The following is a 25,657-nucleotide window of genomic DNA, read 5'->3' as shown; positions in this document are numbered from 1 at the left end:
CAGCATTTCTTTTGCCTTCTGGTAGTGAGCTGGGGGTATAGGCCTATAACGTTCTTTGATTGGGGAATGGTTGCCTGTGGGGATATGATGTTGAATCCCCTTAATCCTCCCAAAGTCTAGTGGATGTTTACTGAACACCTGCGAGTATTCTTGAACCACCCGATGTACACCCTGTTTTTGATGGGTAGGAGTGGTGTTTGTCCCAACATGGAGCTGTTGACACCAATCGTCCACCTGGGTTGCAGGGTCATTATCCTCCACTTCGTCTGGTGAAGTTAAGGACTCCGCCTCGTGAATGCAGTTGTTATTGATAGCATGTAATTTGGCAACAGTGGCATAACGTGGCAGTTTGACCTCCTCTTCCCCTAAATTGAGAAGATGGACGGGCACCCTCCCATTATGTACATCTACCACTCCCCTGGCGGTTAAGAGCATGGGTCTATGCTCGAAGCAAAGGGGTTCTACTACCGCCTGGTAGCTCTGTCCTCTAAGACCTATGGCAGCTCTACACCAGATGAGCATTTCACTCATTGGGGGGATGACAATGGGTATTGGGTCCGTCACCCGCACGTTACCGATTTCACCGTCTGTTAACTTTACTTGCTGTTGATACATCAGGACTCGGATTTCCTTCTGCAGCGCCCTCCTCTGTCCTGGTTTGGCAGTGTCAGCTATCTGTTGGAGTAAGAACACAACCTTTCCCAAACAGTTACCAACAATGTTAGTGCCAAGTACCATATACGGATTAGTGTCATCAGGATTAGTCTCTACTACAATTAGTCCCTGGTCCTTCAGCTCCACTCTCCCCACCTTCACAGTCACATTCTTAACCCCGAGTAGGTTAAGGGGGAGTCCATTTGAGGCATATACAGACAGATTTGGAGCTGGCGGACGTAGGTCGTCCATGGACCAGAACCTCTTGTAGAGGACGTCAGGCATGATGGTTACCTGAGATCCTGTGTCCAGCAGGGCATGCGTCGGGATCCCATCCAACACAATGGACAGGAAAGGTCTTCCTCTGACGAACCTGTTGTACCAGGGCCTGGTGAGTTTATTCCTGTGTGTCGGCCCTCGGATCCAGGGTTTTCTCGTTTAAACGACAATTCTGGGCGATGTGTCCGGTCTTGCGGCAGCGGTAGCAGGTAGGGTCCTTCTGTGAACGGCGCTGGTCACTGGTCCTCGTAGAGGGTGGTGTTGGCCTCCTCCTCCTGCGCATCCAGTGGACATCCTCAGGGCTATCGGCTAACAGGATTTTCCCTCCTTCCTCGGGCTCCGTCCGCAGCTGCAGAGCACTCAGCACAGTGGTCAGGGTTTTGCTCAACTGACGCACTTCAGAGCGCAGACTGTCCAGTTCTTTAGGGGACGTTGCTGGAACCTTAGCTTCAGCAGCCACTGAGGACAAGGTAGGTGTAGCAGGCACTGGGGTAGCCCCACCCTGGTAACGTTGGATGGCATTTGTTTCCAGGGCCTGCAATCCTTTTATAGGCCATGTCCTTCAGATTATCAAAGGTGGCATCTGGATGATCCAGGGACCACCAACGCACAGTCCTGCTTTCCTCTGGAGACCTTAGCCCCCGGACAAACTGTTCCTTCAGCATCTTGTTCTCATTCTCAACGCTGGTTAGACTAACCTGGTTCAGAGCCCGCAGGGCCCCTTGAAGACGCCAGGCGTAGATCCGAACATTATCCTCTGGTTGTTGGGAGCAGCTGTAGAACCTCATCCAGAGGTCTGCCTCAGTAAGGTCCTCAAAGACAGTCTGTAGTTTTTGAAATATTGCGGACACCGACTCCTGGTCTGCGGCCGACCATGTTTCCACTTCCCGTTCCGCAGCACCGGTCAGTTGTCCTAATACAACGGCGGCTCTTTGTTTGCCGGTCATAGAGTACATGTCTAAGATACCACATATCTTCCGTTTGAATCCAGAGAGGGTATCTGGTTTGCCGTTGTACTGGGGGAGCCACTTTGCTCCAGGAATGTACGGTAAAGTCATAGGAATAACAGGTGTTACAGGCGCTGCTGGTGGAGCGGCGGCTTCAGCCTGCTCATCATCGGGCGCGGGTTGAACTTCAGGGACATTGACCGGCAGGTCGTCGTTCTGCTGTTCATCGGACATCTTGGCGCCCCCCTAGTTAACCGTAGCCTACCTTCTAGTTCTTCTTCCGGCAGGCCGCAGCTCCGCAGGTGATGGTCGTGTTCAGGACCTTGCGTCGCTTGCGTCCTACGTCAGAGCGTTCAACGACGCTCCGTACAGGACCTGGCGCTTCCTGGGTTGACGTCGAGGCGTGGGGCGTGTCCGGGACTTCTTCGCTCTTTTGCATGTACGCCCCTAATTTTCCCGCGGTTACGCCCTTCTTCTCGCTCGGCGGCCCAACAATGGCGGCAATCTTCACCACAACTTTACGTACACAGTTCAGAATAAAGGCGCACAGTACCCGGTGGCAATGGGCATAACACTGCGGCGTTGCAGCGGGCACGTGATCCTGTTCGTGACGACAATTGGAGATGACTCGCCCAGGAGAATGGGGATGACTCGGTACCGGGGCTTTTAGCCTGGCCTTTAGGGATGTCGCGGTGGTCGGCTCCTGGGCCCGTACCCTGGGGTCCCTCCTTAAAAAGGGTGGATAATTTAAGTTTATAAAAGTTTGTGACGCCACCTGTGGCTTCTGGGCAGTGTATGACGGGGAATGCAGGACAGGCGAGACCGAGCCGGGTCAGAGCAAGAACAGGGACAGACACGATAGTCACTTCAGTACCTTTTACGGATGGAAATTCAGGCACGTCCCGGAGCCCTGTAGGGTGAAGGGTGCATATCAGGATCCTCCCCAATGAGCAGGTTTTGGGCCTCCTGTTTCTTGCTTCTGCGTAGTAAGTTTCTGACCTGCCTGGAGCTAGGCCTAACTTTGTCTCTGTCCTGCGCTGGCTGACCTTGTGGTAGGGCCTTTCCTTGGAGTACACGCTCCCGACCTACGGGGCCTATGTGTCTCTTGGCTCTGTTATGTATCAGCACTTTAGCGATCCTGGGACTTGTAGTTCACCAGGAATTCCGGTTAATCTTACTGGGTCGTAGAGATCCCGGTAAGCTTTGGACCCGGTGTCCTGTAACTGCTTCTGGGTGAGCCAATTAAGCTCCTCTGCCCCCTATGTACTAGCTCTCCTCTTGCATTCGGCCTACTCGGGCCCTCACTAGGCTACTCACACTAACAGCAGCTTTCCGCGCTTCACCGATCTTATGGCGCCAGCACACCTAAAGCTCACCTCTCTGAGCTACCCGGAGTCTTGATCTGGATAAGCTCCACTGCAGGATAGCAATTGCAGGAGCTGGAACAGGCTTTTGTCCTCTGAGGTAACTCTTCTCAGACTGCACTGGACTCACTGCTAAACCAGACTGAACTAGACTCTGACTCCAACTACTCACTCACTCAACTAACTGCTGCCTGGCTCCACCTTCCCTTATATAGGTGGAAGGCGGAGATGTGTGAATGGTTATGGGGGCCTCTTGTGGAGGAATCCATCAATACACCCTTCCAGGATTTGTGATACCAGCTGGGCTTCATAAGTGCGCACTACGGAAAAAGTTCCCAGCCCATAGCTGTGAGGCATTAGGTATTTACGGCACCCTCCCCTGTAAGGAGGTTGCCTGAGCAACTTCAGTATCTAGTGTGTCTCTAAGCTACTAGTCCATTGTCAAGTCCCTGTTCCTGAGCCCATTCTGCGATCCTGTACCAGTACCTGTTCAGTGATCCTGAGCCAGTCCTGTCTGAACCTGAACCCGTTCAGTCTGAACCAGCACCAGTATCTATATCGCCAGTGATCCTGATCATGTCCTGCCTAACTTACCTGCGTCACTGACCCCTGGGGTCAGCTGCTGTAGCACCGGGGATTGCCCTGGAGTGGTATCTTGTGGCTACCTGCAGCACAAGCCTAACCTCACCATCAGAGTGAAGAACCAGGTAACCACTTAGTTACTCCCCTCCAGGGTAAACCAGGCCCGTGGCACAGTGGATCCCCACCCACCAGCGTGACAATTTGCTCAGGCCATGGACGCTGCTGACCCCAATACCCCTCTTCTCTCGGAGTTGTTTCGGGAGATGACCCGCCAATTAAATAAGCAGGATCAAATCCTGTCCTACTTACGGTTGGTGAACCGTTCAGTCGGTGAACGCTCTAGCTGCTTCACCACACCAGTCCAAGTTGCAGAAACCTCGGCAGTTACTAACCAGTCTACAACTCATGCACCTAGAGCTGGTTCTTGTCTGTCTGCTCCGCCACTTTTCGACAGAGATCTCCCAAGCAGTGCCGTGGATTTATTAATCAGTGCATGCTGCACTATGAACTGCTTGCCTGCCAGTTTCCCTCTAATCAGGCTAAAGTGGGATTTTTGATATCCCACCTTGGAGGAGAGGCCCTCGCATGGCTCAACCCCTTATGGGAGAGAGGGAATGAGGGAATTCCATAAGGTCTTTGATGAGACAGGGCGTGTCACCTCAGCTACATCCTCCCTCCTCAGACTGCATCAGGAAGGTCTAACTGTAAGCCAATATGCCATCTGGTTGCGCACCCTGTCTTTTCCGAACTTGGCTGGAACAATGAGGCACTGGTAGCCGCCTTCTGGGAGGGTTTGTCCTGAGTGATTAACTGGCAGGTCAAGATATCCTCGCTACTCTTGATGACCTATTTTTCCTGGCTATCCGGATCGATCTCAGGTTCCAGAAACATTCCAGAGAGGCAACACATGAGAGGAGACCAAGGCATCTGGCTCTGTCCTTTCACAAACCACTCATTCCCCAGCCTTCTGTGACAGCTGACTCTCCTGAACCTATGCAGGTTGACCATGTTAAGCTGGCTGAGCAACGGCAGGAACACCGTCATGCCAAAGGATTATGCTTCTACTGTGGTAGTACGGAACATCTTAACCGCTCTTGTCCCGAGAAGCCGGGAAACTCCCAAGCTTAAGGTCTGTAGGAGAGGCTACCCTGTGTGAGAGTAATTCCTCTAAACTGTTGACTCTGACCTTATCGGTGTCATGTGGAGTTACCCGGTTCATTGAGATGACCTACCTAGATTCTGGTTTGGCTGGAAACTTCATGCAGCAAGCTGTGGTAGAATGGTAGAAGATTCCCATCCGATGCTTCCAGAGTCCCTTGATGGTGTCATCTGTCAATCGAAGGGCCCTATCCGAAGTCGTTCATTTTGTTACTGAGCAGGTGGAGCTACGGGTAGGAATTCTTCATACAGAGAAGATCGCCTTCTATGTGTTGCCTTGCCTGTCTCATCCACTTCTCCCGAACCTACCGTGGCTACATATTCACGAGCCCGTCCTAGACTGGAAATCCAGTGAAATGCTTAGTTCCTATATACTTACAATTTGGCCACCGGTGACACCATCTACTCTGCCAGGTCTACTACCTCCTTACTGGTCATACGTTGGCTTCTTTGATAAAAAAGAATCGGAGACAAAACCTCCACATATGCCGTATGATTGTCCCATTGACTTGCTCCCGGGATACTCACCTCCTTGAGGCCATATTTACCCTCTGTCTCAGGCGGAGACCCTAGCCATGTTCGATTACAGTAAGGAGAGTCTGGCAAGGGGATTCATCCGGGAGTCTTCCTCACTGGCAGGAGCTGGTTTATTCTTCATTAAAAAGAAGGAAGGAACTTTCCGGCCTTGTATAAATTATAGAGGTGTCAATTAGATCACGATTAAAAACAAATATCCGTTATCACTAATCTCGGAATTGTTTGATCACCTTAGAGATGCCAGAATCTTCACCAAGCTCAATCTGAGAGGAGCCTACAACCTATTTCACATACACCAAGGAGATGAGTGGAAGACTGCTTTCAACACCCGGGACGGTCAATATGAGTACTGTGTTATGCCATTTGGGCTCAATAATGCCCCGGCCCAGCTGTCTTCCAAGAGTTCATGAATGACATCTCCTTTACTCTTGTGTGGTGGTTTATCTGGATGATATCCTGGTCTTCTCTCCAGATCTATCTTCTCATAGGAGAAACGTTCACCAGGTCTTGCAAAGACTTAGGGAGAATTGCCTGTATGCTAAATTTGAGAAATGCGTCTTTGAACAGTTCTCTCTTCCTTTCCTTGGATATATCATCTTGGACACAGGTTTGAAGATGGATCCTGAGAAGGTGTCTTCAATTCTCAAATTGCCGTGTCCTATTGGTGTTAAGTCAATTTAGCGATTTTTGGGATTTGCTATTACCACCAGTTTATTCCTCACTTTTCATCTCAGACCGCCTTCATCTCAGCGATGATCCGTAAGGGTACCAATGGAAGGGTTTGGACTCTGGAGGCTGAGAACGCATTTCTCTCCCTGAAACAGGCCTTTTCCTCTGCTCCTGTACTACAGAGGACTAAGATCAACAAAAATTCTTCTTGGAAGTGAATGCTTCTTCCTCTGGGACAGGGACAGTTCTCATGCAGAAGTCCACAACCACCAGTGTGACAACTGACACTTTGAGCTCTCAGCTATGGGCAGTGTGAGGGAGGGGCATTATAGCAGAAGTGACCATGATAGGACAGCAGAAGTATTTGTAATGTGACAGAGCTAAACTCAGCTGCATTGCCCCTTCCCCACACACTGACCCTCATACAGGAGGTTAGACTAGGAGATCAGAGTTGTATAGTTACATCTTACACAATCAGAAATCTGCTCTAAGCTATGCTGTGTTCTTCTTTTATTGTTGCTGCCTGCTTATGATTAGACAAAGTCAAATGGGGACGAAATACACCCCCCCCACTGAAAACTATCTGATAACACCCATTTGGACATAATGAAAATTAGCTCATTATGGGGCCAGTGGCATAACTAGAGTAACTAAGTCCATTATCCTGATATATATGTCCATTATCCTCGGCCTCAAGCTGGTAATATGTCCCTTATCCTGGTATATATGTCCCTTATCCTGGGCCCCCAAGCTGGTAATATGTCCCTTATCCTGGTATATATGCCCCTTATCCTGGGCTCCATCCTGGTAATATGTCCCTTATCCTGGTATATATGTCCCTTATCCTGGGCCCCCAAGCAGGTAATATGTCCCTTATCCTGGTATATATGCCCCTTATCCTGGGCTCCATCCTGGTAATATGTCCCTTATCCTGGTATATATGTCCCATATCCTGGGCCCCATCCTGGTAATATGTCCCATAAATTCTACTACCTTCCCTCCGCTCCCTTGCCACGCGGTGTTCTCTTCTGAAGTCGGCAGCTGACTTCATCGCACAAGCGATAGAAGCACATGACGTCACTGCCATACGCCCCCAGTCACGTCAACACAGATGTCAGCTGCTGGCCTCTGATTGGCCAGCAGCATGTATTGCTGCACGCAGACCCAAGGATGCATATCCAGTTGAAACTTCTGCTGTCGTCAGAGGACTGCTCACCCGCATGGGCTACCACCCACATGGGCCGGTCGCAGTCGCAACCTCTGCAACAGCGGTTGTTACGCCCCTGTTAAGGGTCAAATACTTTGATTGATAATATCTCTGCAATGGAGAGGCAAAATTAAAAAAACATATTTTATTTCACTCTGCAGCCACTGTTACATCGTGTGTTCAGTTCAATGTGAAAACTTAGGTGAAAGGTTCACTTTAATTGCCTTTCTCTCAATACACACTCCAACCTATCTGCCATCTTCTTTTCCCTCACAAATCATGAGGATATAAGTCTTGAGAAGACTTTCAAGGAGTTGAGCCATGAACACAGGGAAGATGATAAATGTATGTATTATAGAGGGTCTCACTTGTTTGACCCCAGTAAATATTGGGAACAAGAGTCCTGTATCCTCTGTGTGATTGAAGCAATCGTCACAAGTCCGCATTTCATTTCTATTCAATGTTTATGGGAAGTACCGATCTCAGTCCCATAAACTTTAAATGGAGCTGTAGTGTTCATGGGTGACCAGTACTCTATTTAGATTATACAGGCACTCTGTTCTAATGATACGTTAGACCTCCAGTAATCATTTATCACTGAACTTGTGTGTAGGTGATACATTTTATTTGAGGGCCAACGCCTTATGGCTGTAATCCACCTTCTAACATCATGTCAACTGTTGGCAGGCACTACTAGAAAGTGGTTAAAAGGGGTTGTCCAGGCAAAATAAAACAGAACATAATCAATTTCACCTACCTGCATGCACCTGGAACCAGCGCAGGCGACCCCTTAGTCTACATAGAGACAGGAAGCAGTGGTGTCACTGTTCCACCAGTCACTGGACTGCTACAGCTTGTGATTTGCAGCAGAGGTCTGGTGATTTGAGCCATGCGTCATCTAATTTTTATGATGACGCACTGCTCAAGGTCATCTGACTGCTGGAGCAATCACAGGCCACAGTGGTTCAGAGGCAAGCTGGTGGCTCAGTAGTTAGCATTGTAGCCTTGCAGCGCTGGGGTCATGCGTTCCAATCCAACCAAGGACAATATCTGCAAGGAGTTTGTATGTTCTCATGAGTTTCATCTGGGTAATTCGGTTTCCTCTTATGGTCCAATCAATACTGATAGGGAATTTAGAGTGTGAACCCCATTGGGGACATTGATGATGTCTGTAATGCGCATTGGAATTAATAGTACTATATACGGTAAGTGAGTAAAATAAATAAGGGGCTGGTGGAATATTGACATCATCAATTCCTGCCCCTCACAGACAACAGAGCAGCCTGTGCTGGATCCAGGTGGGTGCTTGATAGGTGAGTATGATTGAGTTTGTTATGTTTTCCATATTCAGTCCCCTGGTCAAAGTTTTATTTGCCTGGACAATCCCTTTAAATGCTTTATGCATGCTTTGTAAGTATAGAGCTCTATGTATAAACAATTTTCAGTTAAGCACTATGCCCCCCCCCCCCAGTAGTAGTTGTCGGTGGCAAGAATTTTATCAGTTTACTATGATCTATTGAGGGGTTTTGGTGTTTTGTATCAGATGAACAGAGCTGCGACTGGTATAAAAATATATTAAAGAATTAATTTGGATCTATTTACTTTGGGCTCTGTTCGCATTAGTGTTTATAAGGATTCCTTCACAAAAGTGGCCAAGTCAGTATGACTTTTGTATACTAGACATACGCATCAATATCCAGTCTTCAATAGCATTGGTTTGTGTGATTTTATTATACAAAATGACACTACATTTCTACCTTCTTTTCTCGTCCTATTTTTCCCGCAGAAAACCATGAGGGCTAAAGAATATGAATGCTTTGTTATAAAAATTGAGAGGCTGGAGAAGCTTTGCAGAGCACTACAGGAGGAAAGAATTGAACTATACAAAAGAATTAAAGATGCCAAGACAAGAGATGATGAGGAGGAGGAGGAAGAAGAAGAAGCGGCAGCTCAGGTCCCGGATTCTGCTACGACAGCTGCTGATGAAAGGGCTGTCACAGAGTCTTCTGTAATAGATGAAAAAATCATCAGAGATCTGGAAAATGCTTTTATGGTGACCCACACTCTTGAGGAGCAAGCAGAAGAAAGCAGTCCGCAATGTCTACAATCAGAAGCCAGCAAATTGGCTACTTCAGGGGAAAATCCTGCACAATCGTTACAAGATGCAGTCTGCTCAGATCCTACGGAGCAAAACCCTTCAAAAACAGATTTGCAACAAGTATCACAAAATAATGATATGGAAGATGTAGACTAAGCTGAACATTAAACACTATGTCAAGATTGTCACTGATTTGTATTAGATGTATGAAACTTTATCTAGTTAGTCCCTTCATCAACACGTGAAATATATGGCTAGGTCCATAAGAACAAATAACCCTTAGAGGGATTGTTTGAGATGATAAAATAGGATTATAAAAAAGTGCCACTTATGACCATGGGCTCTGTTCTGATCCATTCAGTTTAATCAGGATGAAATACAATACCAGACGCCTACGGACAAAAGTGGCGCTGTTTCTCAAGTTGTACGTTAATTGTGACTTAAATTTGGTTCAGTCTAAATAGATCATTGCTATACTTTTAATAATCTAATGATAATGAAAACTAATTCTTGCTGTGTATCTTCCTAATTTCTGCATGCTCTGATTCTTCTGAGTGTGTCCATACATTTAATAATAATAACAGCAGTGGTCAATAATGGTTATACACATAGAGAACCACTCGCAATGCTGATAGGAAGATACTGCAGAGGTTAGGAGGAAATACAATAGGAGAAATGGGGTCAGGAATAAAACAAAAGAATGTGAAAAAGTAGCCGAGAAGTGTTCGACTATTGGCAGATCCTTCACTGACCTGCCTCCTATTTTACCTAACCCCACACTACTAGATACATTATGTAAAATAGGAGGCAGGTCACTGAAGACACAGTGACCTGTCATAAGAGCATACAGATGAACATGTAAGCAGAGCACCAGATAGAGCGCCCCCCACAGGCCGCCCCAGAGCACAAGCATATCATTATCTCTAAACTGAAAGTAAAGATTACACAAGCACCACAGGATGGATTTCATCGACCAAGGTATCACTGTAATCAGTGTAATGTCACCCACCTGACAGTGTATGTAGTTTTGCTGACCACAATCTCCTGACAGGTGCGCTTTAAGTGATTTGTGGCAAGTTATCCTCTATCCACAGGGTAATTAATAACTTACTACTCTAGAAAGAAAATTCACACTTAGCTTGACTGAGTGTGCATGTTTATTTCAATGGAGTGAAACAGCTGTGGCTACAGTTTACAGTCTTTGGTAATAAAGGATTGGGCATTTTGAAAATCAACTTGCTGGATCCCCCTTTACCTTAACGGCTACTGTGGGATGACGGTTGGGAGCAACCTAAATTTATTAGATCGTCGGCTGATCACGTTGAAATCCTTAGGTTTGTTCAACTTCTATCCCATTTGTATGGCCTGCTTTAGTCTTTAACCTATGTATTTATAATTAGATAATTAATCCCGATATCTCAGAATAGCCACACACCCATAATCACAGCTAGCCCAATAACATGTCCACTGATGCTTTCTTTTGTCATTTATTAATACTAATAATTAAGTTAACTCACTTTTATAAAAAGTTCAGTTAAATTGCATTTATTTTTGGCTTTTAATTTATGAAACTGCAGCACTCATACATTTATTAAGCATCGCAAAAGGATATCACATTCATTAAGGGTATGATCCAATATTTATATAGAGATGTTTAAGAAACCAAAGTTTCAGTCTGTGAATGAAATACATTTTTCACCCATGGGCAATGTTGCTACCATGCTCATCCTGCCTTTATGCCAGACACTGTTGGTACCTTAAATATCTGGATATAAATATCAGATCATGTACATATAGGATAAAGTACATGCCATACACATTGAAGAATCCTTCCTGCGCAGCACCAATAGAGCACACAGTGACCGGTACCAATTCTATATTGACTTTTTGGACTTTTACACTGTTGTGACAGAAAACCTAAAATTTTTTATTACATTAGACAACAGATAAAAAGAAACTTTTTTTTTCGTGAATAACATAATACTAAACAGACTTTTTTTTTACTATCCTTTTAAGATGTCATGCATGAAATGAGTTACAAGAAATAAACAACTTCAGGCCTGTACATTTGCTTTAGTCTGCTATTCACGCAAAATATATACTGTTGTCGACACCACATAATGTGGGACGTTCTGAGATGTTGTGCCTGTTTCAAATTAAAATGTAAAATCCAAATATGTGCACGGAAGAGCCATGCTGATACATTGAGCATCAAAGCAGATCTCTCTTTATTACCTCTGACATCATCTTACACTGTGTTCCAAATTATTATGCAAATAATATTTTCTCAGATTTTCCCAAATTACCTATATGAATTACAGTCATTGTAATTTTCCAGTCAAATAACTATTAGAGTACAATTGAAAGGTTTTTGTACAAACTGCCTATGATAACAGTATATTTAAAAAAAAAACTGAAACTGCACTCAAAATGCATGTTCCAAATTATTATGCACAGCAGAGTTTTCAACCTTTTAATTTTAATAAAGAACAAAAAAATGGTCATATTTGAAATTATAAGCATTAGCAGGTTATTACGAACTGAAATCAAACAGTTTTCAACTCAAAACTTTATTCTAGGTGATGTTACTTTTGCACATAGGACCGCTTGTTTGAAAGGAGCTTCTGAACTCTCTTGTCCATTGAATTTGTCAGGTTTTGGATGGTTTCTGCTTCAATTGATTAGCATGAGGACAGAATACCCTCCCAGAGCTGTTGCTTAGATGTGAACTGCCTCCCGCCATCATAGACACTCCTTTTGATGATGCTCCAGAGGTTCTCAATGGGGTTGAGGTCAGGGGAGCATGGGTGCCACACCATAAGTTTGTCCCCTTTTATGCCCATAGCAGCCAGAGATGCAGATGTGTTATGTGCAGCATGAGACGGGGCATTGCAGCGCTGGAGCACAGGGAAGAAAGGTGAGTATAAGTGGGGGTTTTTTGTATGTGTGCAGTGTGAAAGGGATGAGGGGTGCCATACATACCAGGATTGAGAGGTGAGGGGGCCACACATACCAGGATTGGGGGATGAGGGGTACCATACATACCAAGATTGAAGGGTGAGGGGTACCATGCATACCAGGATTGGGGGGTGAGGGGTGCCATGCATACCAGAATTGGGGGGTGAGGGGTGTCATGCATACCAGCATTGGGGGATGAGGGGGCCATGCATACCAGGATTGGGGGATGAGGGGTACCATGCATACCAGGATTGGGGCATGAGAGGTACCATGCATACCAGGATTGGGGGATGAGGGGTACCATGCATACCAGGATTGGGGGGTGAGGGGTGTCATGCATACCAGGATTGGGGGATGAGGGGTACCATGCATACCAGGATTGGGGGGTGAGGGGTGTCATGCATACCAGGATTGGGGGTGAGGGGTGCGATGCATACCAGGATTGGGGGTGAGGGGACCATGCATACCAGGATTCGGGGTGAGTGGACCATGAATACCAGGATTGGGGGATGAGGGATACCATGCATACCAGAATTGAGGGTGAGGGGTACCATGCATACCAGGATTGGGGGTGAGGGGTACCATGCATACCAGGATTGGGGATGAGGGGTGCCATGCATACCAGGATTGGGGATGAGGGGTGCCATGCATACCAGGATTGGGGATGAGGGGTGCCATGCATACCAAGATAAGGATGAGGGGTGCCATGCATACCAGGATAGGGATGAGGGGTGCCATGCATACCAGGATTTGGATGAGGGGCCATGCATACCAGGATAGGGATGAGGGGTACCATGCATACCAGGATGAGGGATGGGGTGCCATGCATACCAGGATTGGGGGTGAGGGGTGCCATTCATACCAGGATTGGGGGTGAGGGGTGCCATGCATACCAGGTTTGGGGGTGAGGGGTGCCATGCATACAGGATTGGGGGTGAGGGGTGCCATGCATACCAGGATAGGGATGAGGGGTGCCATACATACCAGGATTGGGGGTGAGGGGTGCCATGCATACTAGCATAGGGATGAGGCGTGCCATGCATACCAGGATAGGGATAAGGGCAGCACATAACAGGATGGGGGCAGCACAAATACTAGGATGAGGGCAGCACAAATACCAGGATGGGGGCAGCAGAAATACCAGGATGGGAGACCATATACCAATAAAAATGCTCGCCACCCGGGCATAGAACGGGCTCAATAGCTAGTACATTCTAACAATATAATTGGCTCAGCCTATCTCTACATGTGTGCTGGCATTAGCATACATACATCTAATTGGCTAAAGCTAATTCTGCCTACACCCAGCTGAAGTCTAGGTGTAACTTTGCTCTTTAGGTTTCATTTCTCTTTCCTATGTTTTCTCTAAGTTTTTAGACAAAGAAATTCTTAAGGGACCCCTTATCACAAAACACATACTGGCTCAAACTCCATTTCAGAAAGCAAGGAGATACACATCCAAAAACCAAAATGAAGCCAGGATAGATAAATAAATCCTCCTCTCACACTGTATAGGACATTTTTTGAAGATAAAAAACTTAAATTTATCAGCATAGTTGAATATGTTTTCAATACTGTTGAAAGCTAACTTACATACACACACATGTAACGGTGCCCAGGGTGGTAGCCACAGGCGAGTTTCATGTGTCCGACACCCCGGCACATTACAGACAATTGTGGGTCCTAACTGGGTGTTAGTTTTGTGAGGGCCTTGTGCCTGTGCAGGCCGCTGGTAGCCGATGGTATTGTTCAGACATGGGAATTTTACTGAACTTGATGAGGGTTATCTACAAGGGATAGTGAGTACACAGTCTTAAGCATGTTTGATTCACAGCAAGAAGCCTTTTCACTGATATCATTTCCTTCCACTTTAGTTTACTCCAGGGCCGGTATAGCACACTGTTTTGCCCTACTTCGTCACAGCCTAGCTAGTCGCCACAGTACTGTTCAGCGAGTTTCTCTATACTCGCTCAGTGGCTTCATGTCCTATCATTATGGACGCCATGGATCTACCGCTCGGGACCAGCACTCGTCCCACAAACTCAGTCCTCTTTAGGTCCGTACCTTCAGCGTTTATGAAGCTTAGGGTTTCTTGTGACATGTCGTTCTATCCAAGGACCCCTTTAAGGTGGAAGGCCACTCTGTCTCTTCTGTCAGTTTCCAGTCGCACTACCTCATTGTCCCTTCTAGTGATGAGCGAGCATGCTGGCCACTATTCATTACTCGCCTGAGCATCACAGTGCTCGAGATGCCCCTTACTTGGCGAGTATTTTTTGAATGTTTGGGCGGGAGCTCGAGTCCCCGCCCCGCATGTTTGGAGCATATTAAGCAGTCAATTACCATGCAGGGATTGCGTGACAGTCACTGTAATGCCGTAGCCATGTTGGTTGTGGCATTACAGTGATTGACTTTACACATAGCGTCATCGGGTTTATATAAGACCCGGGACTCTATGCTCGTCACAGTCTACTAGTCAAAGAGGCAGAGTAGGGAGAGCTCCAGCTGAGCGAGAGAAAGAATTGGAGGTTATTTTAAAAAGAGATTCCACACAATATTATTAATCTACTCTAACAGTTGTAAGCGCTCATTCTGAAGAATATTAATCCTGCTGATTGCACTAGTTAGGCAGAGTTTGTGGAGACCTAGTATAGTATAGAATAGGGTCCATTGCTAGTTCATTCTGCTGTTGAAACTCCTATCAATAGCCCTAGATATCAGGGTAATAATATTCTTTTTGCTCTTAATCCTGATAATTTTGGGAAAAGCAATATAATACACCATTTTACTGCTCCATTTGCTTTTTAGCAGCATACAGCCAGATTTGGTTAATTTGAATAGCATTGCTGTATTGTGCATTTCTTGAATCATGTAACAACCTCATAGATAACCCCATGTGGACCTAATGGGTTACCGCTCTGATTTTGTGTATTCCCCTCCATTGACCTGCTATTTTTATCATTTTGTCTTGTTTTTTATCATGTATGTACAATAAAATTGATGTTTTAGATGCATTCAATCTGTCATTGTCTATGACTTATTTTCGGGTACCATACTCCGTTCCTTTGTAGGTTGCATATATATTGGGAGTACCCACATTTATTATTTACCAATTATGGTTAAAACTTTTTACCATATTGTTCGGCTCAACTGTTAGCATATCTTCCATTTAAAGTCTGATACTTGTGTGTCCAAAATATATCCACACTTGCTCGCAGACAAATAGCATCGCTGTATCTGCGCTGCCTAAAAGAATTGGTCATCAGACATAATCAAATACTGCTGTATCAATCCTGACATTTTTTCGCAAGCTGCAAAATATTTTACTCCATTTAAAATGGGCAAGGTGCATGGTAAAGGACAGGGAAGTGTACGTGATGCTGATGATGCACGCAGAGGCCGAGGCCGTGGGCAAGATGAAACTGTGCCCACTGAGGGAGCACAACAAGCACCCCCATCATGTCGACCAAGCTTTCTGTCCTATTTTCATAGTGGGCAGCGGAACACCACTCTTGAAACCAGAGCAGTGTGAAAAGGTTGATGGTTGGATAGCAGATAATGCTTCCAGTCAGTTTGCCACCACTACCCTGTCTTCCACATGGTCCAGTCTCAGTAGCCGTGAGTCTGGACCACATATTCCTCACCCTGATCTTCCTTCCTCCCACCATGCCGAGTGCCCAGAGACAAGTGATCCCACACTTGGACGCTCCGAAGGGCTGTTCATATTTCCATTTATAGATTCTGGCCTCTCGCTCAGTCCGCTTCAAGTGGGGCAAGATGAAATCGCATGTAGCAATGCCCAAATATTTGATCAGCCACAGTCACACGAAGGCGACGGTGGTAAAGTGCAATTACTGTCACAAGAGGTGGATGATGATGATGAGATACAATTGCCAGCAAGTCAGAAGTAGGCCCAGGGTATGTACTTTGGAAGACAAGGTGGACAATGAAGTCACTGACCCAACCTGGCAAGGTGACATGCATAGCGAGGACAGCAGCACAGAGGGGGAGGGAGGTGCAGAAAGAAGCAGTGGGATGGCCACAGACACAAGGTGGGCAACTGTTCCCCAAAACAACAATACAAAGGAAGGTGCCAGCCCAATTGCTAGGCCTTCCTGAGTCTGGCTCTTTTTTTAAAGACTGTCCAGTTAACCCAAAAAAGGCCATTTGCAACATCTGCCATGTCAGCATCAACAGGGGCTGCAAAACTACCACCCTGACCACCATCAACATGCTCAGGCATATGACAGCAAAGCACCCGACTAGTTGGGCCGAACTCCAGGGTCCAGAAACAGTGTCTGTGGGTGACACCACTGCCTCTGTCCATGATGCAGGCAAAGATGCCTCCCACATTGCACCTGTCGTTGCACACTTGCAACCATCACCGTCAGCAACCACGACCACGTCCCTAACCCTGTCCTTGGAACGCAAGCGCAAATACGCCGCCACCCACCCAAAGGTCACAATAATAAACTGCCACATTTCTCGACTGCACCAGAAATGTTGCCTTTTAGGCTCATGGTGATGGAAGCTTTCTGAAACCTTATGGTGGCGGCTTACACAAGCACGTGTCCCAGAACATTACCCATGCCCTCATCAATGCAGTTACTGGGAAGGTCCACCTAACCACAGACACGTGGACAAGTGCTTGTGGCCAGGGATGGTACATTTCACTGATGGCACACTGGGTTAATATTGTGGAAGCCGGGACCCAGTTGGACCCTGGGACGGAACACATCCTCCTGACACCGAGGATTGCGGGCCCCGGGTCAATCAGGGTTGCCCCCACATTCTACAGTTCCTGCACCTCATCCTCCTCCTCTTCAGCCTCCATCTCCAAAATGACCACATCAGTCACAAGCATGAAGCACTGCAGCACTGCCTCTGCCAAGAGGCAGCAAGCTCTGCTGAAGCTTACCTGCTTAGGCGACAAACCGTACACCGCTGCAGAGTTCTTGAAAGCTGTAACAGAGCAGGCAGATCTGTGGCTCTCACCGTTGACCCTTCAGCCAGTCATAGTCGTGTGTGACAATGGCCGGAACCTGGTGGCGGCTCTGAAGTTTGGCAACTTCACACACGTGCCATGCCTGGCCCATGTACTCAACTTAGTGGTTCAACGGTTTCTCAAAACGTACCCGGATCTGCCTGAGCTGCTTGTGAAACTACGCCACGTATATGCCCATTTCAGAAAGTCAGCTACAGCTTTCACCGCTTTGCACTGATTTTCTTAACAAAGTGCATGATTCTGTGTTGGATAGACATCCTGATTCCTCAACCACCTGGAGAGCTGTTTCCAGGTCCTTTAGGTGGCAGAGTGCTTGAGAGGAAGTTGTTTGGTATGTCCATAGGTGCAGAGTTTGGGCCAGGTCTAGCGGTTCCTACGTTGATCCAGAAGATTTTCATGTGGGTCACCTAGTGAGGGAGTTCTGTCAGTGGCATCAGCGGTTGGGAATCTCTGTGGGTCCAGTGGCCCCTTGTAAAAGGGGTGGTACTGTCATGCTCCTGGGTTCGAACCTGTGAGCTTGTGTTTTGTGGTCAGCTTCTCTGTCCACCGAGCCACAGTGGACAATCTTTTCTCCAGGTGTTTGGGTTCTGTTATTCTGGCTGCTGTCTGTTTAGCATAATACAGGTCTTTTCATTTGTCGCCCTATCACCTTTCGGGTGATTGTTTCTTGTGGATGTTCAGCCATTCTGCTATAGGTTAAAGCCAGTCAGTGAACTTCCAGGTAGGCTTTATTTCCTTGCTGTTTCTGTTCTTTACCTTGTGAATCCAATTGCAAAGTGTTTGAAATTACATGGACCTGCAAATCTACGTAATTTGCTGGTCTCTAATGATGACACATGCTGTGAACATACCCTTACAAGACTAATGTGATTAATGAAAACCTGTTCGCTCAAAATCTATTTTTTTTATTTAGAAAATTAGGAGTTTGATACATCCAAAGATGACTTTCTCTTTTAAAATGCTACAAGTTTTAAGCACAAGTGCAACATTGTGTAGAGATATAGCAGAAGGAAGGATGAAACCATTACAACACTGACAATTTTCCAATCCATGAAAGAGCAATTTACCAATTATACAAAGGAGCATCCTCTTCAAATTACTTAGTGTAAAGAGAACAGTGCTGTCAAGACACACAACATGACATGTCACCTAATGTAAAAGTGTTTATCTTCTCTTCTGCACAGAATAGAAGGAGACTCATGTGACAATGAACAAAGGACCAAAATAAACCATTATCTCACCATGCACACAACAACTGAAAGGCCAAAAACTTATGGTAATCTTGTTTAAAATCCAGATCAGGAAAGCTTTGACTCAGTCAGAGCATAAATTATTCTATTGAAAATAGTATCTTTGTATTTCAAACAGTCCTTCAAATGTAAAATTATCTAAGAGGCATTATTATAATATATCTAAAAAATGGTCCCCATATGTATACGAACAAACAGATGCAGCTGGATTTTGTGCATGCAAAAGTATAAGCAAAGAAATATAGGAATTTTGAATTGCAGTATTTCCATCTAGACTATACTTAAAAATTGGAGGTTCCTAGCACACATTTTGATCAAATTATGTGAGCACATCTAACAGTGACAAGGCAACCTCTTAAGATTGGATCCTACTATCTATGCTCGAGCTATGCAAATTTAAAGGGCCGTAAGATCCAGCTCTAATAAGCAGCCTCGGACAGATTGAAGGAGTGCCTATGTGGCGCCCCTGAGGCTTCGACCGCCACAGGGATGCTGCACTTCTCTAATGGAGTGTAGTGTTCCTCCTTTGAGGTAAGAACAGTGCGATGGTCAGGACCCTACCTCCACATCCAACACCACACTTCTCCCACCAGAGGGGGCTAGAAGGCACTAGGTGCTGCCCCTACTGGAAGTTGGGAGACTGGGGAACCAAGAGTTAGGGGGAACCAATTAGTGGGTGAGGGTGGAGGACTCACATTTTAGTGACACTTTAAATTTCATATTTAATCCACAGCCATTTTTGGTGGCTTGTTCTTTGACTGTTCTTCAAATGTGACCTTCCTCCCTGAGCGTGGATCCTGTGTGGACCTGCAGAGGATGGAGGCACGGCCCTCGTACCCTGGCCTTGGGACGAGGGGCAGGCTGCAGACGATGTATGTCTCAGCCCGGTCAAGGACCATGACCAAGAAGGCCCGGAGCTTAGGACTGTAGCTCCACCGCAAATGGATCCTGGGGGGGATGCAGACGGAGCGGTATACGCCACCTGTCCTCGCCTACCTGATCTATTCAGAGGGATTCCGGCTGCAAGAGGGGTACCGACCCCCAACACCTGACCTTGTTACTCTACGTCCTGGTCAGGGATGCCCGGTAGGCCCTGAGGATCCCACCGGGTAACGGAAGGAGTGGAGCTGCCACCCGTACCCTTTTTATGAGTGAAGTTCAGAGGGAGACCCGGCCTATCTACACATACACAGACAGGAAAGGACTCGGTCTGAAGCCTAGGAACACTCTGGTGCGGGGTCCTGATTGAACACTTGACTTACTCGGAGGTTGTCGGACACCCGTTTCTGGTGACCGCAGAACTCCGCAAGGAGCAGGGAGAAACCTTGCAGCTGTACTCTACACCGTGAGTAAAAACCCTGGAAGTCAACCCCTATGGCCTCCGGACTCTTTATCCTGCACTTCACCGCACCACGTAGCACCAGATCTCCTACACTACGACTCCCTCCATCCTTGTCTCTGCCCTGAGGCCCTGCTCCGCCTGTGGGAGTAGTAACAATGACGGCTGCCACAACATCCCGCCTCAGAGGACTGCAGCAGTGCTGGTGGCCTTCACCAGGTACCACAGGTGGCGTAGTCGATAGCAACCACTCAACCCTGATAGCCCATTACATCCCTTTTTTAATGTGACGGCCCTGAGCACGGAACAGGTCCAGGCCACGACTGCTTCCCCTCAACATCTGACCCGGCTCCGAGTACCCCCCATCTTCCCAGGGTAGGGCTTCCAGCGTGGGCGTCACACCTTGTAGAGATGAGCAGATCAGGCACAATTTGAAATGTGCCGGTTTGTGTGGATTTTTCCCCCAGGAAATTCAGTTTGAAGAGAAGTTATTCTCCACAAATTCAATGTCCTTTTTGTTATGCTTTGGTATCTTTTCAGACCCAGTAGCATAATAAACGCAATATATATATATAATAAAAAAAAGTAAAAAAAGATTATACTCGCCTCACTTTTCACTTCTCCGGATGCTCCAGCTGTTCCCTGCCCACAATCTAGTCTGCCTCTCCTCAGTCACGTCACATTTCTGGAAGCTCTCAGCTGCTCCCTGCCCACTATCTTGTCCTCCATGCCTCCGTCACCACATTTCTAGCCTCGTATTCACTCTAGGCTTGGGCTCATTGCCCCAAGCAAGCCATGGAGTTAATTACACATGCCGGGCGACCTCCAGTGCCTGTGGCCAGCGGAAGCTCTGGCCTTGAGTGAATATACGGCCAAAGATGCAACACAATGGAGACGTGGAGGACAGCGAGCAGGAAGCATCAGTGTTATGATCTGCTACAAGCACTAAGGAAAGACAGGAGATCTGTCCCTACAATAGAACTAAGCTAGATCCCTACGATGTAAAGGGGAACCTGATCCTGCGATCAGACCCGCTAAAGTCCTCAGCTAGTCTGAACGAAGACCTATAGATGTGAGGGAGGGATCCCTACAAGAACTAGGGACTGGGAGAAAGGTGGACACCTCCTAGCAGAAATTGTAGCAGTAGAAGACAAACAAACAACATAGAACATAGAGGTCAAAAGACCTAGCTAAACTGACTGAGAAAGGTAACAAAGCACCTGGCTAGCTGAAGAGTAGAAATTACAATGAAGTCCAGCAAGGCCAGAAGGGCGGAGCAGGATTAAATAGGCAAAAACGGTCATGTGACCAGCATAATAGAAAAAACCTAACAGGAGAGTTCTAACAGTACCCCCTCTTCCGGATCCCCTAGGCCCAGGCTTATCAGGAAACCTGTTGTGAAACGCTCTGACAAGTCTGGAAGCAGAAACATCATCTGCCCTCACCCATGAGTTATCCTCGGGACCGAAACCCTTCCAAGCGACGAGATACTGCAAACTCCCTCTATACCGTCTAGAATTAAGGATGCGGGAAATTTCATATTCCCCGTCCTCCATCACCGGAGGAACAGTGGCAGTGGCGTCTCTATCTGATACATAAGCTTTTTTCAATAGAGAAACATGAAACACCGGATTAATCTTCCAGGAGGTAGGAACCTCCAACCTAACAGCAGATTGGTTAACTACCTGAAGCACCTAAAAGGGCCCTATAAACTTGGGACCCAATTTTTTAGAAGGAATCCTCAACCGCAGATTCTTAGAGGACAACCAAACCATGTCATCAACCGTAAACAAAACCTCTTGACGTTTCCTGTCAAAGTACCTCTTAGATTTTTTGTTAGCTTCCTGAAGATTACCACGCACATCCGTCCAAACTCTATCCAAATCACCAGAAAAACTCTTCTCCTCAGGCACAGCCGATACCAATTTGGAGAATGACCCAAAAGACTGATGTCTCCCAGAACAACAAAAAAAAGGCGAACACCCAGCAGAAGAGGGTGTATGGTTGTTAAGAGCAAATTCAGCAAGCGGCAGAAACTCAGACCACCCCTCTTGATTGTCTACCACAAAACAACGCAAGAACTGCTCAACATCCTGGTTCTTCCTTTCTGTCTGGCCATTAAACTCAGGATGATATCCAGATGAAAATGACAAATGAACTCCCAACCTGTCACAAAAGGCACGCCAAAAACGAGCCACGAACTGAGGTGCCCTATCAGAAACAATGTCAGTAGGAACACCATGGAGTCTGACAATCTCCTTGACAAAGGCCTTAGCGAGTGTCTTAGCGCAGGGCAGTTTGATGAAGGGAACCAAGTGACACATCTTGCTAAAACGGTCCACGACCACCCAGATGACCGTGAAACCCTCAGAGGGGGGAAGGTCAGTAATAAAGTTCACAGCCAGATGTGTCCAAGGTGCACTAGGAACCTCCAGAGGGCAAAGCAACCCCGCAGCAGGAGTATGTGAAGACTTAGATCTAGCACACACAGTACATTGACGCACCCACTTAATGACCTCCTTCTGCCATCCAGGCCACCAAAAACTGCGACCCATAAGTCTCTTGGTCTCAGAAATTCCAGGATGACCTGCCAACCGAGACTCATGACACTCAACAAACAAATCTCTCCTAAAGGTCCTAGGCACAAACAACCTCCCATGGGGAGTGTTAGATGGGGCATTCTCCTGGGCTTTCAGAATCCCATCTTCCAAAACGGAGTCCAATGCTGCTATCACAACACCTTCCTGTAAAATGCTCTCCTCCTCCTCAGTACCAACCATGGGAGAAAAACTGCGAGATAAAGCATCAGCTTTTACATTCTTGGTACCCGGAATGTAAGTAACAGAAAAATTAAACCGCAAAAAAAAAAGTGCCCACCTAGCTTGACGGGCATTCAAGCGCTTGGCAGCATCAAGGTAGATCAGATTTTTATGATCAGTGAAAACCTGAATGGGAAAATCAGCACCTTCCAAGAGATGACGCCAGTGTTCAAATGCGAGTTTAATAGCCAGCAATTCCCGATTACCAATATCGTAATTAAGTTCAGTCTCAGAAAACTTTTTGGAAAAAAAGGCACAGGGATGTACTCCATCCTTGTTTTCCTGAGACAACACCGCACCGACCCCCACAGAAGAAGCATCAACCTCAACCAAAAACGGCTTAGTCACATCAGGCTGCATAAGGATGGGGGCAGAGCTGAACCTCTCCTTTAGAAACACAAAAGCTTCAATGGCCTCAGTAGTCCACTGAACCGTATTATAACCTTTCCTGGTGAGATCGGTCAGTGGTTTAACAATAATAGAAAAATTTTTAATGAATTTTCTGTAATAATTGGCGAAACCCAAAAACCTCTGTATCGATTTCAAACCAATAGGCCTAGGCCATTCCTGCACAGCTTGAACTTTCACCGGGTCCATCTCAAAGCCCTCGCTGGAGATAATGTAGCCCAAAAAACTAATTCTCTGTACAGCGAACTCACATTTCTCCAGCTTAGGAAAAAGCGAATTGTCAATCAATAACTGCAATACCTCACGTACGCTCCGCCAATGAGACTCCAGGTCAGGCGAATAAATCAAAATGTCATCCAAATACACAACCACATTTTTGCCGATCAAAGGTCTAAGGATGTCATTAATAAGATTCTGAAAAAATGCTGGTGCATTGGTAAGACCAAAAGGCATAACCAGATTCTCAAAATGACCCACAGGAGTGTTAAAAGCAGTCTTCCTTTCATCACCCTCCTTCATGCGCAACAAATTGTATGCCCCCCGGAGATCAATTTTAGAGAACCACTTGGCCCCCACTAACTGGTTGAACAAATCAGGAATCAAAGGCAGTGGATAAGGTTTGCGTACAGTAATTTTATTAATCTCGCGAAAATCCAAACAAGGACGTAAACCGCAGTCCTTTTTTTTAACAAAAAAAAAATCCAACAGCCACAGGTGACTTAGAGGGTCTGATATGACCAGCGGCCAAGCTCGTCTGTATGTATTCCTCCAAAGCCTTTCTCTCAGGAATAGTCAGATTAAATAAACGACTTTTAGGAAGAGTCGGTCCAGGGACAAATTCAATGGTACAATCGTAGTCTCTATGGGGAGGCAAAACTTGTGACTCCTCCTCAGAAAAAACTTTCCAAAAATCCTGAATAGGTACAGTTAACTCCCCTTTATCCACAGCAGCAATGCGCCCGTTACAACACTTGTCATAACACTTAGGGCTCCAGGACTTAATTTCATTGGTAGACCAATCCAGTACAGGATTGTGCAATTTTAACCAGGGCAACCCCAAAACCACTGGAGAAGGCAAATTATTTAATACCACCAAATCCAAATTTTCTTGGTGAATACCATTAATAGTGAGGGGAAATTCATAAACCTTGTGAGTAACACATTTCAAGGGAGTGCCTACGACAGAAACCACGACAATAGGGGATGACAAAGGTTTGGGTTTTAAATTAAGTTTTTCCAAGAATCCCCCATCAATCACATTCAGAGTTGAACCACAATCCACAAATACCCGAAATTCAATTAATTTTTCCTGAGCTGCGGTAGTAGCAGAAAGAAATACCCCCTTAGTATTTAAACAGGCTATACGGGCGTAACTGACCTTTTTTTTTTCTTTGTTCATACGAAGCACACAGTTCTTAATGAAATTGTCAGATTTGCCGCAATAGAAACACAAACCTTCAGAAAACCTGCGGTCTTTTTCCTGAGAGCGGGGTGACATCGCCCCAATCTCCTTCGGCTCTCCAGTGTCAGTACAGACCCTCTCAAGACTCGGAGCTGACATGGCAGAGGATTTACTCTCATTAACCCTTGCACGCATTCTCCTCTCCACCCGTATAGCTAATTGCATTGCCTCCTGCAAGTTTCCAGGTGTAGGATAAGCAATCAGCAGATCCTTAACCCTTTCACCTAGCCCAGCAAGAAACAAACTTTTCAGAGCTGAATCGTTCCATCCCACCTGAGCAGACCACCGACGGAAGTGAGTACAATAATTTTCCACATTACCTGATCCCTGCCTCAAATGTCTCAATTCCGTCTCAGCTGATGAGACACGATCAGGATCATCATACAACAACCCCAAAGCAGAAAAAAAAACTATCCACTGATCTAAAGCACGGATCACTAGGTTGGAGAGAAAAGGCCCATCCCTGAGGTTCTTTGCGCAAAAGTGACATTATGAACCCTATGCGCTGTGATTCATCACCAGAGGATCTGGGTCTCAAACGAAAATACAATAAACAAGCATTTTTAAAGGAAAAAAAAATCTTGTTGTTCACCAAAAAATAAATCAGGCAATCGTACCTTTGGCTCCACAAAATGCGCTCCAGAACAGCTACTCACGTGTTGTTGGAGCTCGGCCACCTCCAGAGAGAGTCCTTGCAGGCGTTGAGCCAAATCCTGAACCGACACCATGATGGAAACTGGAGGTTTTTCCTTAGAGAATTTTTTTGGGCTGGACTTACTGTTATGATCTGCTACAAGCACTAAGAAAAGACAGTAGATCTGTCCCTATAATAGAACTAAGCTAGATCCCTACGATGTAAAGGGGAACCTGATCCTGCGATCAGACCCGCTAAAGTCCTCAGCTAGTCTGAACGAAGACCTATAG

General features: G+C 46.3%; 1 protein-coding gene across 2 annotated transcripts in view; it reads left to right on the top strand.

Annotated features, from left to right (window-relative positions):
• TXLNB (taxilin beta) overlaps positions 1–12,789 on the top strand; it is a 253,712-nt gene extending 240,923 nt beyond the window's left edge. The window contains exons 10-11 of one of the 2 annotated variants that reach the window (XR_012318029.1): positions 9,184–10,230; positions 10,303–12,789. Coding sequence is in view for 1 of the 2 variants with exons in the window: in XM_073671347.1 (XP_073527448.1) it covers positions 9,184–9,651 (468 nt within the window). In the remaining variant the exon portion in view is untranslated. Of the gene's footprint in view, positions 1–9,183 lie in introns of both variants that reach the window. The other variant, XM_073671347.1, reaches the window with a different exon arrangement.
• The last annotated feature ends 12,868 nt before the right edge of the window (positions 12,790–25,657 follow it).

This window comes from Phyllobates terribilis, unplaced genomic scaffold (genome assembly GCF_046119375.1).
Source record: "Phyllobates terribilis strain yellow unplaced genomic scaffold, ASM4611937v1 Scaffold_3__8_contigs__length_932513732, whole genome shotgun sequence".
Lineage (NCBI taxonomy): Eukaryota > Metazoa > Chordata > Amphibia > Anura > Dendrobatidae > Phyllobates > Phyllobates terribilis.
The sequence above is the reverse complement of the archived record's forward strand: the minus strand, read 5'-3'. Positions and strand labels throughout refer to the sequence as shown.